Source organism: Podarcis pityusensis (assembly GCF_964106645.2).
Source record: "Podarcis pityusensis genome assembly, chromosome: 11".
Classification (NCBI taxonomy): domain Eukaryota; kingdom Metazoa; phylum Chordata; class Lepidosauria; order Squamata; family Lacertidae; genus Podarcis; species Podarcis pityusensis.
Genome location: NC_138036.1, coordinates 30,663,395 through 30,682,540, shown reverse-complemented (window position 1 = coordinate 30,682,540; position 19,146 = coordinate 30,663,395). Strand labels below are relative to the sequence as shown.

The following is a 19,146-nucleotide window of genomic DNA, read 5'->3' as shown; positions in this document are numbered from 1 at the left end:
CAGATGTCAATCAAGTCCATATTGTCTGTCATTTCAAAAAAAGTTTTAGGTAGTCTGCCGTCTTTTGTGACATTTTGACTTTGTGACTTGTCCATGTTAGTTGATACGACCCCATTCATATCTCCCATCATTATGATGTTGTTGTAGTCCAGATAATCCAGCATAGTCTCATGCAGCTTCTTGTAGAATTCCGATTTCCCTTCGTTAGGTGCATAGATTCCTAATATCAACAGTTTCTCTCCTTGGTGTTGTATCTCAATTGCCAAAATTCTTCCATGTTCATCTTTAAATAAGAATTTAGGTGACAGGCTCTCTTTCGCATATATCACCACACCTCTCTTCTTCACTTTGTCCGAAGATATAAATTCCTGGCCCAATCTTTTATTTATTAACACTTTTCTGTGGAGCCTTGTCACATGTGTTTCCTGTAAGCAAATAATGTCCAATTGTTCTTTTTTTAATATATGAAATATTTTCTTCCTTTTTTCCGGAATGTTACAACCATTTATATTCCAGCTCAACAGTTGCAGAGACATCCTGAATTAATCTGATTATTTTTCAAGGGGTGGTATCTTGTTCACAGGATCTTCAGGTTCCACAGGTGCTGGTACTGGCGTTGCCCCAGGCCCAGGAGGTAGTTCAATTCCTTTTTGAAGGTCCTCTCCGTATGTAGACAGAAATTTGTCTCTCTCTTCCGATGTTCTAATTTTGACCTTTTTCCCTCTAAAGGTAAAGGATATTCCTTGGGGGAATTCCCACCTAAAAGCAATTGCGTTGCTCCTTAGTAATTTGGCAAGTTCAGAATAGGCGGCTCTAAGGTCCAACAGTTGTCTAGGAATATCTTTGTAAATTTCAATTCTTCTGTCCAAAATATCCAGTGACTTTCCGTAGTGTAGGCCTAAAATCTTGTCCCTTTCCTCCTTTGATCTCAATGTTATCAGGCAGTCTCTGGGCCTCTCCTTTTTTATAAATCTTCCAAGCCTGAAGGCTGACATAATTTTAAAATCCTTTTCCTCTAAGTTCCAGAACTTGGAGAATTCTTTGGTTAAAAACTCAGCTAGGTTTCCTTCTTCTGCTTCTTGTAGCGACCTAATCCTCAAATTATTCTCACGATTTCGCAGTTCTATCATAGAGAGATAAATCTGATGTTCCCCTACTTGTTTAGTGAGTGGTCTTACCTCTTGTTCTAAATTTTCTAATTTTTGTCTGGTATCCTCAGCCAATTTCCGATTTTCTGCTGTGGCCTCCGTCAACTGTCCAATTGCTTGTGTATTCTGTGCCACTTGTCCAGTTAATTTATTTAGGCATTCTGTATTTTGGTCAATCTTTGCTGTTTGCTCATCTGCAGACCAACTTTCCTTCTTTAATCCAAACCGGATTTTCCTGGATTCAATCATAGAAGGCCTCAATTTATAATCTCCAATTTGCTTCTGTAAATCCAAAGATCTCACTTGTATTGTTTTATGTTGAACAACAGCTGCATTCTCCTTCTCCTCCTTCTCCTCCACCATTTGTCCTGCCAAAATGGGTTCCTGTACCAAGTCCTGAATTATTTCTGTGTTAGTGTTCGCTTTTTGACTCAAGTTGGTCACTTTCTGTTCCAAATTATCAACTTTGAGAGTCATATCATCCATCTTCTTGTGAAGCTGTCCCAGCGAACAGCTTATCTTACATAAAACAGTCACAATGGCCTCTCCTATCAACATTTTTAAATAGCCCAAGGTCACTCTCTGGTTCCCAAACTCCTTTTCTGCAGCTGGAGATTCCCCAGTTACAGTCCTGTTACAGTTTCAAAAGCTCCCTCTAGAGGGAAACAGTCTCCACTTGTATCAGTTCTTTCAAGCGCAATTTCAAACATTAAAGATGAATTTCAGTTACTTTTCCTATTTTATTTTTTTTTAAACGCAGAAAGGGACAATGGAAACAGTATCTTACTCTTGTTTAGCTAGCTGTCAAATCCGTTCTGTCAAAAGCACTCTCTTCAAACATCATCTGGCAGCCTGTTCCCAGGTTCAGAGCAGTGGTAATCTGATTTTCTCACTCTCTCCCCTGCAGGCTCACTAGATCCAAAACTTCCCAAGGGGGTTTTGTAACTTTAAATCGGTGGAAATTTAATCCTTTACCAAAGGCTTTACTTGTAACGTCTTTGCTTCAGTCTATTTACAAAAACGGAAGGCGGACTTCCTGTTTGTGACCTCCCGCTTCAGTGCCGAATTAAAGTATTTAAAAATCCAATTTTCCGATTTACTCACGAGTAGTTGTTTGAAATCCAAATGTCCACAGGAAAAAGTCAGCGCTCTCCGGCAACAGCAATGCGGCTTCACTCCGTGAAAAAAGCAGTCGATTCAAAGCACCGCGCCACTCACCCCACGTCGCTCCGGATCCCCAAAACAGGGTTTCCCCGCGAGTAGGGGAGGCGCAAAGGTGCCAGCCGAATCCCACGTCCACAGGCTTCTCCTGCCTGTGGTTTTTAATGGGTCTCCGCCTCGCCGTGGCGGTTCAGACCCTGTTTTTCGTGGAGCGGGTTCCTCCCGATCGGAGGAAATCCGCCATTGCCAGAGGCGCCAACCCGGAAGTCGTATAGTGGCTATCAAGCTATACGAGTTACAAGGCTTACCCCAATTTTGCACTCAGAGGGAATGAGCCATTCTTGTGTGGTAAATGATTTCCTTTATATTAGTTCGGGGGGGGGGGCACCTGTGTCCCTCTAGGTGTTGGAGAGCCAGATTCCTCAACCCTGGGATAAGATATGGTCAGGGATGAACAGAACTGGATGGCCACAAGTTCCCAGTCCTTCCTCTTTTCTAATTGGTGTACCATTTGTATTATTGTGGTCTATTATCAGTTTCTTCACAAATGCCTGTTTCTGCACATAGCCCTTTCCCAGTAAAGTGTTTAAAATCCGTACCTGCTAGATGAAACCTGTAGAGGTACAAACCAAGTCTCCTTAAAGACCTCTCAGAACTGCTTAACTAAAGGTAACCAAGTGCAAACCAGCATTTCTATGGATTTCTGGCAATGTTTTATTGAACTGAGGGAGAGAATGGATACAAAGCTATTCTATTAACTCAGCTTCCTTTGTCTATTCCTCAGTACCTAGTAACAGTTATTCTACCATACATGTCACACATTTAGTTGATTGTAATTCCTGTAAGAAATTCCTTTTAAGAACTGGTGTCCTCCTCGCTCCTGAACCTATTTGTAGAACTTATATTTCACTTTATAGTTCCAAAAAGCTCTCAAAGTAGCTTACAAAAGGTTCTCAAATACTGGAGCAGAAATTACATGCTTCCCACATGAAACCAGAAATATTTAAGCAGCATTTGTTGTCCCTTTCCCCAAGAACTCCCACCCAGGTGCTCTACGGCAACTGAGCAGATGGATCTCATTCAGTCCATAGGAACCAGTCTTCTCTTCCTTGCAGTTTATTTTGTGATACAGTATGTCTTTTGAATTGTTAAACTGGCCAAGGAGTGACTTTTTATTGATCTAGGAGTCTATTTTGTTAAGGTGTAGGGTAAAAATGCTTTAATAAATTTAAGTGGGCATAACAAAAAACGTAGTTGACCTGAGCAAGTCTCATTAAATTTACATATCAATTTGTATGTGTATATGGGGAACAGTATATTTCCTTCAAAAATACCTTCCCATATAATTTTTGCCAATACCAGTTTCCTACTTAGCCATCTTGTTTTGTATTAACTATTTTTTTCTGATTGCTAGGCAAGTCAATGGATGGTAATAGACCCATTTTTTATTTTCATCCTGTTACAGCTACAGTAATATGAAAAGTGCTATCCTGTTTTGGGATGCACTAGACCTCTTCAGGTCAGCCACATTTCTTCCATGTACATCTCAGTCTTGATAGCATTTGTACTTCTCTTTTTCTACTAAAGCTCTCCATTAGCTACTTCCCTTTATTAGGTCATAGAATCATAGAGTTGGAAGAGACCACAAGGGCCATCGAGTCCAACCCCCTGCCAAGCAGGAAACACCATCAGAGCACTCCTGACATATGGTTGTCAAGCCTCTGCTTAAAGACCTCCAAAGAAGGAGACTCCACCACACTCCTTGGCAGCAAATTCCACTGTGGAACAGCTCTTACTGTCAGGAAGTTCTTCCTAATGTTTAGGTGGAATCTTCTTTCTTGTAGTTTGGATCCATTGCTCCGTGTCCGTTTCTCTGGAGCAGCAGAAAACAACCTTTCTCCCTCTTCTATGTGACATCCTTTTATATACTTTTACATCCTTTAGATATATAGTACTTAACAAAAAGCATCCTTTTCAATGGTGGCTTCCTAAATTTGAAACATCTTCCTTAGAGCAGGCTACCTTGTGCCAGTGTTGCAGTCATTCCAAGCACAAGGTAAACATCTGTTTACAGCAACATATAAACAGATATAAATGAATTCTATTGGTTGTATGTGGTTCATTGTATTTTTGTTATGACTGTACACTGCTCTGAAATCCTACAAAGTTTTTTTTTTAATGTATACTTGCAACAGCAGCATTCTGCAAACCTGTGCACAGCCTCTAGCTAAGTGTAAAAGCAGACACCACATGGGTAGGATTAAGACTGCCATCATTATACAGCTCCAGAGTTTATCTCTGTATGGAAACAGACATGAAATAAGGGAGTGATTTCTTTAGGAGGGAATACTGGTGTTTAGCTATCACAGTTGACAGCTATGACCACAGCCAATGCATCTCAAACAGAAGCTGAACCTTCTATTGATGCAAGCATGGCTTGTATAAAGCACTTGTACAATACATGGTGCATACACAGCTACTTGCCCAGCTCAATTTCTTAAAGCTCAGTTGTGCATATCCCAATAGAGAGGTGTATGGGAAATGCATCTGCAAGGAAAAAAATGTATCGAGGAATTAATGGTCTGACATAGAGCCCTGCCAGCTTGCCCCTTCCCCCTCCCTCACTCTTGTTAAGTTTTTTGATGGTGTGAGAACACTAATGTCCTGAGAACTTGGGAGGAGGGGAAGCACCACACAAAGCTGCCTTAATCAGTTGTGGAGGATAATACTGGGTACCATCTTTGATATTGGACATTGTTTTAAGAAAGTGAGGCCTTGGGAGGGGGTGGCTAATGGGTGATCTGCACATAGCCAGTCTTGGAAGCCACACAGGCTATCTATAAAATTGGACGGTTTGGGGCAGTTTCTTTGAAGCTCGTGCATGGACTGACTGGCCACCTGGGGGAGTCACTTCGCTTCTTGAGGGCTTCCAAGTGGCAGACTGAAGTGCTTGCTTGGTACGTATACATTGCCTGCTGTTTTAGAATAAAATCTTTAATCTTCTCACTCACTTGTGTATTTTGTATTGCTTCTGAATCTCATTTTAGAAGAACCACCTTGCCTAAGGCAAGACAAGAGGGGAGTTCACAGGTAACTCTAGCCATGGGCTTACTGCAAATGAGCAAACATGTAGTTTTCCCAGAGAGAAAGTAGTTGCCTTGCTTCTCCAGTTCTGCAGTTGCGATTGAAGTCATGACTTGTCTGATCAAAGCATGGGTCTGGGTTCGGGTATATCTCTTCAAGACAAGCCACAAGTGGTAAGCTATAGAACACACCTTAGCCATATGTTATGGTTTGTTTGATGAAAGATAAAATCATGAGCTTAGGTTTGGATGCAACACCAAGCCAAACCATAGCTTATAGCAGCACAGCACCAGGAAAGAATGGAGAAGTAGGGTGGCTGCTATCTTTACCTTTTTAAAAAGCTGGACATTTCTAATTCACACACACAAAGTTTGTATGGCTAATCCATCTTCCCTTGGGATAGCAGTATTATAGAACCATCTATCACTTAGTTACTTGTGACTACCGACATGTCTTACAAGCCAACTTCTCCCCTCCCAAACTTTTACCAAACTAGTAGTGCACTCATAGGTAAAGGTAGGTACCCCTGCCTGTACGGGCCAGTCTTGACAGACTCTAGGGTTGTGCGCCCATCTCACTCAAGAGGCCGGGGGCCAGCGCTGTCCGCAGACACTTCCGGGTCACGTGGCCAGCGTGACAAAGCCGCATCTGGCGAGCCAGCACAGCACATGGAAACGCCGTTTACCTTCCCGCCAGTAAGCGGTCCCTATTTATCTACTTGCACCTGGGGGTGCTTTCTAACTGCTAGGTTGGCAGGCGCTGGGACCAAGCAACGGGAGCGCACCCCGCCGCGGGGATTCGAACCGCCGACCTTTCGATCGGCAAGCCCTAGGCGCTGAGGCTTTTACCCACAGCGCCACCCGCATCCCTAGTGCACTCATAAATATCCTTATTTAACGCACTGCTATACTACTGCTCCAAGACACTGAATGTTGGGTAAAATTCCAAAGGGGTCAGTTGCGTAGTCTGTTATAGAAAAGTCAAAGTATTAGAGCTGAGTGTTTGTTGTACTAGAACAACTTATCTAGTATGCTGGATTTCAGTGTCTTTGAACTTCTGAAACCTGAGTTAGGGTCACCCCGACTGCCTCCATCCCAATCTGCTAATCTGCTACAGAGCTCTATTGTTTTTAAGAGAAGTAGCAGGGAACAGAAGAATAAATTTGGCTTAATCCCAGGTCAACAGGCTTTTGTTCTTGCTCACTAGCTGAAGTACAACCATGAATGTCAAATACGTAATTCCGCTAGACCTTTAACATCACTATGGAAAACAGTCAGGCCTAAAAAAAAGCAGTAAAACTAAGCAACTTATTCTTGGCTGCCATTTTTATAATCAACCAAGCTTTAGACAAAAGAGAAGGTTATTTATATTTTAGTTCAGAGTACAGATTTTAAGCTGCAGTTATACATAGTAATATATTTAGAGAATCTTGCTTAGCAGTTGAAGAATTGTATTAAGTATTCAGGCTGCAATTGAAACAATGGAAAAGTTGTGCTGATGAAAGGACTAAGAACCCTCTGAATTGTGCCAAACGTGTCAGAAACAATGGAAAAGCTATTATAACTGTCTGGTGTACCCATTTCCAACTTAGACAGTACTTCATGCAACATTTTATTGTAAAAATAATTTACGGTTAATTTTACAGCTGAGCTTTACAAAGTGGAAAGCAAGAACAGAGACCTGGGCTTTTAAAAATGGTATAGTTTTTGAATGCTGTTGGGCTGCCAGACAGGATTCTCAGTCTATTTGCATATTTATTAACTGGTACAGTCACACAAGCCATTTACCAAGCCAACACTTAACAATGAAAACTGCAGTCAAGCCACTGCTATCATTACTAGTAGACATGCAAAGGGAACTTTGAATCCAATTTTACTGGAATTATTTCTAGTATTTCAGTTAAAGCCAAGTCAGTTGCAACTGCACTCTACTAATCAGACATTCTAAAATAAATGCATACTGGACAAATGAGCTTGTAGAAGATAAACATTAACCATTTAATGGCTGGCCACTTTTACAAATATGTCTTTTCTTAGGCCCTATTATTCTGAGATGCACTGCAGCATTATTAGGTCCTTCATGCAGCCACAGATTATTTTGTTCCTGTCTGAAGAGTTTTCTTCTCATTAGCTGCTTTCTGCTTTTGCTGCATAATTTCGGAGTCTCTGGAAAAGAAAAGATGAAGAGCGAGTGACGTCCATGTTTAGTGGAAACAATGAATATTTTTCAGGGCAACAAGAGTTTTGGTTTCTCACCTTCCTCAAAAATCCCCCAACCCTCTAGAATGGATTTTGGAGCACACAATGGGAAAGAATAAGAAGCCTTGTTGAACAATGTTGGTTCTCAATGTTTTAAAGTTCGGTGTTCTAGTTCTAAATTCTAAACTACACCTCCCCCACCCAACTTCAATTATAATAAGACTGTATCCATTCCAAATAGCCAAATGCAAGCTTAAGCACATTAAGGTAGCTTCCCAAACATCAAATATATTTTTTCAGTCTAAGACAGGGCCACAGTACAGAAATTGTATTTTATCTTTAAGCATTCTGAGGCAGAATTTTACACTACTTACATATGCACCAGGGTATGTGGGTTGTCAGAGATTGCTATTCAAACATACCTCTGTTTCCTTTGAGAAGCCGACAAAGTATCCTCTTTTCTTTTTCCTTTATTTAGTTCTTGGTTTTTCTTCATGTTCTTTTGGCGGGCAAGTTCACGCTGGTTCCCACCTAAAGTTGGAACAGTTTTAAGAGTTAGGCTTTAGGCCAGTTACTAGTACCTACTTTTGACCAACAGAGCCAAAGATTGTCCATCTCTTAGTTGCACAATAGTAAATCCTGCTGCCGATAATCCAAATTTCCCCCTTTACACTATGTTAAAAGTACCACACTTTGACTGCTCTTTGGTAAATGAGGCTTGTAAGCAAACCCTGTTGGATCAGCTGCACTACTGAGTTCCCAACTACGCAGCCCACAGTATAGCCAATATTTTCAATATTCCCTACAAAGTGTGGCTTCGGTAAGCGCCAGTCACCAAGGAAATACTTAGCTTGCCCAGGTAGTTTGAAATCCAATCAAGTGGGCAAGTATTCAGGCTGGCTTGCAAAGGAATGTGCTTCATCCAATAACATGGTGACATCTTAGCCTACAAGCTAATATAACTGATATAACCAAAGTGGGCTACTGCACATACATGTTGACAAGAACTTGAGCAGCACTGGTACCAATGCCCTTTAGGTATGCATGCACAAATATTTTATGCTAGTCTTTTGATGCCATGGATCCCCAATATGAAATATTGTGTGTGTGTGCATATAATTTTGCTGCAAGTCACTTGGAGACCTTTGGGTGGCAAGCACCTAATAAGTTGAACAAATAAATAAAAAACAACCTCTATGCCACAACAACCAACTAATTCTGTAGTAGAAAAAGTTTGAGTGCTGCAGTACAGTTTACATATGCTTCAGCCATATTTCACACCAAATCATTACTTTTTATTATACCTCACATCTTATCAAAATGAAATCTTCTATAGTTCTCAAAACTTGATACCATTAATGGGCTGCTACTCACATTTATTGTAAAGTTCAAAATCTATTTTCTGTATGCTCAGTCATGTGAAGTACAATGAGTTTGACAACTATGCTTGCTAGTTGCCCAGGAGACTGGCTGTGACTCTCTGTCCAGTGTGCACCAAGTGGCAAGCTCAAGAGGCTTTTTATGCCCATTAATACTCAATTTTGTTGAATTCCATCCACATATTTCCTTGACGCAGAGAATCATGCAAGCTCTGAAACTAAAACAATTCAGCAAACAATTGCACAGGCACAACCAGCCTCAAAACCTTCTTTATCTGACGCAAGGGTATAGATTGGACAATAACTGTGTATGCTGCCCTGAGCTCTTTGAAAGTAATACAATCATATGATAAACATCAACAACAATCTTTCCTTCAGCAAAGTTTATGCACACTATTCTAAAGGCAAATAAATACAGAATATCAGTCAAGTGTTTAATGTTCAACTCCTAGTCAGAAAATATGAACCAGATAACTCTACAGCTCTTTAGGCATTATATACTGCTTAAATTGTTTCTGGTGTCAGTGAAGCTGTAACCATCCTATCCAGGCAGCTTCTCTCTTTGCTGAATAAGGAACTAGGAACTGAGGAACCACCTTTGGGGGAATGAACTTAAGGGACCTCGTTTCCAAGTAAGCCTGCGTACAAGTCTACTTAACATTTCAATGAAGCTCTCAGCAAGTCTTAGTTCCCGCTGAGGGAACAAAACGAAACGCTCCTATATAGAAATAACACACACTGAGCATCTTTTGTTTCAGTTTGAAGTCACTGGAAACTGAAGTCGGCGCCGCCGCAGCTGTTGTTTCTAAAAAGTTACGCTGCAGTTTAAAAATACTGTACAGTACAGCCCGCATAGTGCAAACACTTAACTATTGAGGCATATTTAGCATCCACCCGTGGACACCGAGCGTCCCCGCTAGCTCTCTCCACTCGGGGAAGGCAGTTTGGGGCCCCGGATTCGGTGAAAAGGGCCCTTTCACACGGCTCATTCCGACTAGGGGAGACGGTAATGCGAGCGCAGCAGGGACGTATCCTGCTCACAAAGAGCATGTTGTTTCCCCGGTCGAGGAAGGAAAACAGAGCTGTGCTTTCTCAGGCCAGCCCTGCCTATCGCTTCCTCTTAAAAGAGAACCGCTTCCCTCCAGCCAGAGTCCCCGTTCACCCCAACAGACACATACAAGGGCGGCTGCTGCCCCCGCGCTCGACCGGCCTCTCCAGCGGCGCAGCAGCCCTCGCCGGGTCTACTCGGGAGCAAGCCCTACTGAAGTCAACGGGGGCTTCTTCCCCGGACAAAGAGGAGCCAGGGTTGCAAGCGAAAGCTACCAACGTCTCTGAGGCGACCTTACAATAGCCGCCCGCCAGGGACCACAACACGGGAGCGGCAACCCACGGCTGGCCTACGGTCCCCGCAAGGCCCGCTTCGGCCCCAGGCCGCAACCGCCGCCACCAATTATACAAGTCCCAACTGGCGAGGGAAGGCCACCAGCAGGGCGGTGGCGGGCGCCGCCCACGCCGCATACTTACGGGCCATGGCAAAACAATAACCCCAGCGGCGACGACCGTTACGCGCACGAACAGCAACAACCCCGCTATCCGCTCCAACTGCCAGAACCTTCTGCGCGCCCCGCCCGCCGTTGTGCTCCTTATGTAAGGGGCCGCCTCTGTGACGTCAGGCCGCACGTCGACGCCTTTCCTGTTCCCAGCCGCGAATCTGGAGCCGGTCCCGCGGTGCCCTTACTGCGCACGCGCAACACACCGATCGGGTTTCGACGCCTAGTATCAGCTGCACGAGTTGAAGCTGAGACGCTGCGCGCGCGTAACGCGGGAGAGCGGCTCGGTGGGGTTTGCTTCCGAGTTAACGCGCGTACGGTTGGGATGTAAATACCGCTACTTCCCTGGCACGCGCGGGTACGATTTCTGCACGATCTCCAGGTTTCAAATGGGATGCGAGTTTCTTGCCCTAAAAGGCGGGATGGAAATGAAATGAACGAATATTCCTGTGTTTTCAGAAGCCCCACTGAGTTCGATGCACTTACCCGTGATTCATCTGAAATTATGGGGACTTTAAAGAAAACTGGGAGGATAAGACTGCTTTTTAAATTATAATCGGTTTCCAAAACTGTGGGATGTATTTTGAGATATACCACTTGTTCGGTGACTTCCAGTGTTCGAATTCTATCATGTATATTTGCCCATTTCTGTTGTATTGATGTAATATGTCAACAAAAAAGGCAAGGAAGAACAACAAATGCATCCCAATTTTATACTTTTATTGGCCCCTTCACATCCAGAACTCATCTGAACAGAACCAACTCCTATGGTTCCTCAAATCAACCAAATTCACAGGTCACACCAATGGATAGAATTGATGCAGTCACAAAAGCTTAAGCAGAAAGCACATTCTGATACCATTTATTGCCCAGTGTCATTTGTAGGTCAGATCAAAACCGATATGAATGAGCACTAAGCCGCAAAACGGTGTGCTAGTTTGGAACCGCATTGCCCAATGTGACATGAATTTGATTGGTTTAGCTACTCAGAAGTTGGGTGTTCCTGACTGTTCTTCTGCAATATTGTTTATTGCTTAGAACAGGAATGAGGATGTGGTTTCTGTGGACTTTTTGTGGCTTACTGCATCATTCCCACCTGTTCCAATGTAACCTGTGAATTTGATTGGTTTGTTTTGTTTGGAAGGTGGTGTTCTGAGCCATTTTTCTGAAATACCATTTTTGCCAGTAAGTGATATAAGGATGTGGTCTCTCTGGATGTTTTTTGGCATATTGTATAAATCCCATCATGGTTTGGTTAGCTTGTTTTGAAAAAGTATAGGTTGAACTCATTAGGACACCATCATAAAAATGGGTGGAGAGCTGCAGTCCAAGATACGGTCACGTCTTTTTGGAACCAACAGTATAATAATGGCATGTTCCATAGTTATATAAAGCACTGCACTATTTTTCTGCTGACGCATTCCTTTTCATATCTGTAGCTCAGTATATTGGTTACTGTATATCACTATCCAAATGTTTAGATCCTTTTATGGATGGTTTATGTTGACCAACTAGATACTTTACCAACCACATCTGCTCACTAGATCTTTGTCCACCATGGGTTATTAAAGTTACGTGGATTTAGATGACTGAGAGAGTGACGGGTGTAGTAAATGTATTTTTGTGTTGGTGTGTTGCCAGCTGCCCTTAAAGAGGCAGTCATGTGCCTACTTCTTTAAAAGCCTACTCTGGATCCATAAGCATAGCCAGGATTTTGGGGTGGGGTGGGGGGCAGAACTGTGCTATCTGTGACATTATTGGTCAGTTAGTTAAGTATTTTTATTTATTTACTTGATTGGGGAAGGGCAGCTCCCCCCTTGCCCCCCTCTGGCTATGTCCATGTCTGGATTCAGTGGAATGTTACAACTATAGAATAATTGCCCTTTCTTTCAGCAGTGTGGTGTAGTGGTTAAGAACAGTAGACTCGTAATCTGGTGAACCGGGTTCGCGTCTCTGCTCCTCCACATGCAGTTGCTGGGTGACCTTGGGCTAGTCACACTTCTCTGAAGTTTGTTGTGGGGGAGGAAGGGAAAGGAGAATGTTAGCCGCTTTGAGACTCCTTTGGGTAGTGATAAAGGGGGATATCAAATCCAAACTCCTCCTCCTCTTCTTTATGTGCCTGCTGAAAAGTTTTTTATGCCACTAAGCTTATGCAGACAGCTTCTTTTTCTAATAGTTGATGATCTCCAATTTTAAACGTTCACACAGTTTTTATTGCATGTAAATTCTTCTGTAAGTCACCCCGATATAATTTTTAATGAAATAGTGGTATACAAATATGCTTTATAAATGAAGAGTGCAGAATATAACAATCTAAAAATAAGGAAAATTGCAAAACTAAAAGAAAGTTCCAGATTCTGTAGTAGTAGGAGTAGTAATAATTTATTATTTATACCCCTCCATTCTGACTGGGTTGCCCCAGCCATGCTGGGCAGCTTCCAGCACAGATAAAAACATAATAAAACATTAAACCTTACAAAGCTTCCCAATACAGGGCTGCCTTCAGGTGTCTCCTCAAAGATATATAAATACTCATCTCCTTGACATCTGACGGGAGGGCATTCCACAGGGTGGGCGCCACTACTGAGAAGGTCTGCCTGGTTCCCTGCAGCTTCACTTCTTGCAAGTGAAGGAACCGCCAGGAGGCCCTCGACGTTGGACCTCAGTGTCCGGGCTGAACGATGGGGGTGGAGACGCTCCTTCAGGTATACTGGGCCAAGGCCGTTTAGGGCTTTAAAGGTCAGCACCCACACTTTTGAATTGTGCTCGGAAATGTACAACGTGGAATTACCTTTTCAAAGAATATCCGATCTAGGAAAACACTAACATAAAATCCAACTGAGGTCAACCAAACACCGGTCTCCGGGTGCCTTCCTCGGGATGCGGGCTTCACGAGGCAAGAGCCGCTAAGCCGGGAATCGCTACGAATGCACTGGGCTAATAAATTAGCCGCTTTCCCTCTCCTCGTGCAAGTCAAGCTCGACATGAATACGCGACGCTCCCCTGCGTTTCAGGCGGCTGTCCTCGCCGCCCAGGGGATGTTCCTGTTTTGTCGCAGAGTGATGACGCCACGCCGCGCGCCGCCTCCGGAGCAGCTGACAGCCCCCCCCCCGCGAGAGTCGGAGAGGAAGGGCGGGGAGCTGGGCTTGGGCGAGCCAGGCCGGTGACATGAGGCGGCCTCGGCGGCCGGAGGAAAAAGGGGACGGTGGGCTTTAGCGAGAGTCGGCGGTTCCCCTTTGCGGCGCCATGTTCCGCCGCGCCAGGTTTAATGTGAAGCCCAACGTGAGACCGGGGGCGGCAGCGGCGGCGGCGAGGGGCAGCAACCCCAGGGGCAGCCCCAGCCCCTCAGGCGTCGCCGCGGCCCCGGACCCCGGTCCCCAGCCCGGCTCGGCATCCGCCCTCTGTTCTTCTGAGGATGCGGCTGCCTCGGCTCTCCCGTCGGGCGCTGCCGGAAGCCTGCAGCGGGACGACGGTAGCAGCCCCAGCCCCGAGGGGTAAGCTTCGCCTTTGACTAGGCTGCGCGCTTCCTTTCTCCACAAAATAAAAGGAGCCCGTTTCAGGAGATGAGCTGGAGCGCAAAAAGCTCTTTTTTTTGAGAGACGCGTTGAAAATCGCGGGAACTGGTTCTGACGTGCACCTCCGACACCTGATGGCCTGCGCCTGTGAAGGAACCCCTCGCAAAGGCCGGTGCTTCACGTCGCCTGGGACACAGTGCGGCGCTTTTATCTGGAGTCACTACGCACGTGTAGTTGGGGTGAATGGTGAACCAGCTCGGCGTCTTTTTGTTTTTATTTCAGAAGATTTATATACCTCTTTGATTGTCGTAAACCCTCAAAGCACACAAGTGCACAATCGTCTATTATTTCTTCCCCGCCTTTAACCAGCATGACTTTGAATCTTATTTAGAGTGGCGTGTGTCTCTGTGATTCTAGGGCTTGACGGAGTAGTAGAAATTATAGCTGGCATTAGACAGTGCTACCAAGTTTATGTATTGCAGGTGTGGAGAGAATTCGCAATATACATTCTTTGGTTGGCTGTGATGAAGAGCGATAATTCTAGATTTGAAATAGTTGCTGTCTCCTGGTTCCAGAAACAAGGGTAGCTAAGTCATGATCTTCAAGTTGTTGCTGAATCATCTCTCATCTTTTGCCATAGTGGCTGGGCTGATGAGACTTGTAGTTTAGTAGCATCTACAGGACCACAAGTTTAGCTGCATCTTCACTAATATGCAATGTATATTATACCATAATACAATGATAATATATAAATATATTAATTATATATGCGGCCATCATTCCGAGCTTTTAGTCATTAATTTGGATTGTTCTGTGCTATGATCTCCGGTCTATTTTATGGTGTTTACCTTTTAGTGATATGGGGTAAGAGTAATTTTTTGTAGTTATTGTAGGATGAGCACCCTTAGAAATTTTGTTCTGTTGCATTTTTTCTATGTATTTGGTTTTTAAATTATTGTTAACCTTTTTGTATTATTATGTATTAGTAAGTCAGAAATGTCTTCTTGTGGAAAGTGATGACTGAATGTATCAAATAATATAAATACTAGATTGCTAACAGTGAACTGTATGTGGGACTCTAGCCATCTATATTCTAAGTAGATATAAAGTTGTAATATATTTTTTGCTTTAATTTTTTATGTCTAATCAGAATAAGCATTTTCAAAATAAACTCGTAATATGATGTTATTGCCTTTGTGGGAATACAGTGCATTTATTTATTTTTAAAACAGCCAGATTACAATTTTTAGATTTCTCTCTTTTAATCTTCCAGAAATGAAAAGACCAACGCTAGTGGTGATGGAGATTGTAGTAGACATGCAGAGACACTTCTGCAGAGAAGAAAACGAATATCTACAATGCCTAATCTTGCTAAACCACGAGTTGCACCACTATCCACACAACGTGTTGCCACTTCAGCATCAAAATGTTCTCAAAAACAAGTACCTCATTCTCCTTTTATTTGTAACCCTCCACTTCAGAAGGACTTGCCGCCTTCTGAGAAGACCAATGTGGAGAATTCCCCGAAGTCTCCCATACTTCCTGAAAAGAAAACTCCTGTTCCCCAAGTACCACAATTCTCTCCATTCAAAAAGTCTGTAAGTAAAGAGCCGAATGCATGTGTAACAGGTCAAAGAAGCGACGAAGCCCTGCAGAAGAACACATCCTCACCCCTCAAAGAGAGACCAACGCAGGAAAGTCTGATTCAAGAAGAAATACCACACTCAAAATGTATTCCAGGCAAAGAGAAAAGAATATGTTCCGATCGTGAGAAAATAATCAAAGCTCAGAAGCTAAGGAAGATGCTCAAGGAAGAGTTGAAGAAAGAGAAGGTATAACAACACTTCAGAGATTTGGTTATGAGGAAGAGGGGAAAGTAATAGAAAGAGCATATAGCCTGATTTCTGCATAGAAGTCATATTAAATCAAATTTGGCATTTGATTCAGTAGTATTGTCTCTGCCCTGATTTTCTAAGGTTTTGGATAGGAAATTTATGTAGTCTTACCTGGAGATTAGCATTCAAAGCATGCACTTTGCCACTTCCACAAGACATATGGAAGCTCTTGATGTCATGATATGATGCTTCCCTATAAAAGGTAGTTTGCTAAAGGTTTCCAGTTTTTAAAGGTAAAAGCTGGTGTGACCCTCAGCAACATTGTATGATACATCAATTTATAACAAGGATAAGGAAATTATGGTCCTGCAAATGTTGTAGTACTGTACTAACTCCCATCACCCTTGATGCTTAGCCATGCCGATTAGAGTTGTTGGACGGTATAGTTCAACAACACCTGGAAAGAGCAGCTCAGCCCAGCGGTTCTATCAACCAACACATTGCTTGGATTCCTCAATTGCTTTCAGCAGTTTGAGACCCATGGGTGCTGCCTGGCTTTAAAAACAAAACAAAAAACAAAACAAAAAAAAAAAACCACCAACACCTGGAAGGTCACTTATTAGCTTGCCGGATTTAGTAGCTTAATGGCCAGCAGACATTGAACTTTGCTTGTATCTGGGGGATGTCTTTTTGTAAGATTATCATGGTTGTATAGTATGCTCTGAATGAGAAATGATATAATGGAACTGGTTAGTGCCTCTCTTTAGAAGGTGGCATCACATGAAATATGATTTTTAAATCAAGCATGCTACCTTTTAAAATGGAATGTGGGGGAGGACCTGTTAGGATGGTCTGCCCTCGGAGTCTGATGGATCCAATCAGTTTCCAGGTGACTTTGGAGGATTTTCTGGCTGATATATCTGGCACTCTTGTCGAAGTCCTAGCTGACCTCAGGAACATTCGAATGGGTTGCCATGATCACTCTTGAGCTCCTCCCCTGCTTTGTGGAGCCTATTTGGCTTACTGGTTCACAACAGAGCTTAGGGCAAGGACACAAGCTAGGCGAGATGGCTTCAACACAAGTAGAGGAAAACTCCAGTCAAATGCAGTCAAACACTGGTGAGGGCTCTTCATCAAGCCTACCTAGTGGCAGGGGGCAGACAGGTGTGGGGGACTCCATGGTCCTGAATGGGGTAACTGTACCCCTGAAAGAGCAGGTGCGAAGCCTGGGAGTCATTTTGGACTCACAGCTGTCCATGGAGGTGCAGGTCAATTCTGTGTCCAGGGCAGCTGTCTACCAGCTCCATCTGGTATGCAGGCTGAGATCCTAGCTGCCCGCGGACTGTCTCGCCAGAGTGGTGCATGCTCCAGTTATGAAGGCAGCCCTGTTTAGGGAAGTTTTTTAATGACTGATATTTTAATGTATTTTTAATCTGTTGGAAGCCGCCCAGAGTGGCTGGGGAAACCCAGCCAGATGGGTGGGGTATAAGTAATAAAATTATTATTATTACTATTATTAATAAAAATTACTGAAACCTATACACTGCCTTTCTGCATTCAGTGCCTAAGGCAGCTTAGACTATTATAAAAACACATAAAAATAATCATATTAAAAGAAAACAATACATACAATTAAAACAGAGTAGTTGCAATTACTCCAGTAAAAAATAACAATAAAATGAGCAGTCAATTAAGGTTAATGAAAAGCTCCCACAAGGCCACTCAGAAAAAGAGCAACCAAGTTGTCATAAATCTGTCTAAAAAAGAAGGCTTTGCTTATATATTTGTTACAAAATATATGAACTTGATTTTAACGTATAGACTCCCAATAAGAAAGCTGATTAAGTCTAAAACCCTATCAAACTCATATAAATGTTAATTTTTGTGTCTAGCAACAACAGAAATATAAATACCCAGTAATTGAAAAAAGCATGCCAGAAGATCGATCAAAAATGGTTATGAGGGACTTCATATACTATCTGCCTGAAAACAATCCAATGAAGTAAGTACACATTTTATTTTTTATTGTAAATGTAAATTGTTTTTATATATTTGTTATGTCTTCATTTTATCCTTCCTTTAAGATACCCAGGCCTCCTCCTTTTCACTTTTCAGGCTTGTGGAAAATTTGGGATTCCTTGTTAAGTTGCTTTAAATAATATCAGCTTTCTCTATTGTCCATGGGAAAACATCAGGGCTCATATAAAGGAATTTTAAGTAATTAGATTTCTAAATAATTCATAGTTGTCTTGTTCTGACAACCAATAAATCACATAGATACATTTCCCCCCAATCCCACTGAAGTTTGTGTGAATAAACCTAATTAAATTAAAAGCCTAATATTTCACATTAAAGTGTGCTCTGAGTAGGATGGTAAATCACACAGGTAAACTGCAGGAGTGTTCACTAGTTGCTGTCTTCAAATTTTATTTTAATAAATGGCTAATGAAAATTGTGCTTTTTATATTTAATAGATCTTCACTGGTGGAAGAAAAGAAATCCGAAAAGCCTTCTACAGTGACTCAAGCAAAAGAGTAATTTTTTTGTCCCTTCTTTCAAATAGAACTAGTGATCTGTGCAATAATTTAGCACAGAGGGATTTGTATGAAAAAGATGTCTTTGTTTAATGTTATTGAAACTGAATTATTGCTCTAAATATTATAATCCCAGAATTTTTTTCTTTTACTTGAAGATAATACTACTTTGGGCAGTGTATTGTAATAAATTACCCATATGGTAAAACTCTGCTAGGACCAGTTTAGACATAATCCTAGCTAAGACCAAGTACAAGTTGTGTTCTTGGGTACATGGGTTCCCCAAGCTTCTTCCCTCTCACATGGAAACTCACTGTACCTTATCTGCACTGTCTTTAACAGTTGTGGGCAAGAAATTCTCAGCAGAAGTCTTGTGTGCAAGTGGGTTACCAAAATTGGATTCCACCTTTTGCCTGCACTGATATTAACCATGTTTAACCTTAAGTCTTAATCCAGCATTTGATTCTTGATTTCAAATGCTGGCTTAGGAGTCCCCAGGGTTAGTACAAAAATAATACCATGGTTGATGGCAGCAAGAGGAATATTAGTACATCAGAGGAGTGGGTTAGGATTGTGATTTATTTATTTATTGCACTTTCTCATCTGCTAGTGGATGCTGGCTCTCAACAGCCAGCTTAAAATATATGCCTATTTAAAGTGTATGTGCAAGAACACATTACAGTCTTCTGAAAAAAGGTGTACAGTATAATGACAGTTGTTTTCAGTGCCATGGTTGGAAGTA

At 42.5% G+C, this 19,146-nt stretch overlaps 2 protein-coding genes across 4 annotated transcripts in view; one reads left to right on the top strand and one right to left on the bottom strand.

The window, feature by feature from the left end:
* Positions 1-6,991: 6,991 nt before the first annotated feature.
* On the bottom strand, positions 6,992-10,647 carry SERF1B (small EDRK-rich factor 1B). Its single transcript, XM_080973328.1, has 3 exons — positions 10,495-10,647; positions 8,014-8,122; positions 6,992-7,558 (listed from the first exon to the last, which is right to left on the bottom strand). The coding sequence occupies exons 1-3, from the start codon at positions 10,499-10,501 to the stop codon at positions 7,486-7,488; spliced, it is 189 nt and encodes a 62-aa protein (XP_080829454.1). The 5' UTR covers positions 10,502-10,647; the 3' UTR covers positions 6,992-7,485.
* Positions 10,648-13,625: 2,978 nt separating this feature from the next.
* BDP1 (BDP1 general transcription factor IIIB subunit) overlaps positions 13,626-19,146 on the top strand; it is a 46,752-nt gene continuing 41,231 nt past the window's right edge. For all 3 annotated transcript variants that reach the window (XM_080972193.1, XM_080972192.1, XM_080972191.1), the window contains exons 1-4: positions 13,626-14,014; positions 15,309-15,867; positions 17,763-17,872; positions 18,345-18,404. In XM_080972193.1, the coding sequence (XP_080828319.1) occupies positions 13,767-14,014; positions 15,309-15,867; positions 17,763-17,872; positions 18,345-18,404 (977 nt within the window). In that variant the 5' untranslated portion in view covers positions 13,626-13,766. The remainder of the gene's footprint in view (positions 14,015-15,308; positions 15,868-17,762; positions 17,873-18,344; positions 18,405-19,146) is intronic.

Bases quoted from the DNA above. Each gene is read 5' to 3' on its own strand.
- SERF1B (XM_080973328.1), bottom strand. The intron at 7,559-8,013 runs GTATGTTTGAAT...TTTCTTTTCCAG, and splicing joins GCTTCTCAAAGGAAACAGAG to AGACTCCGAAATTATGCAGC.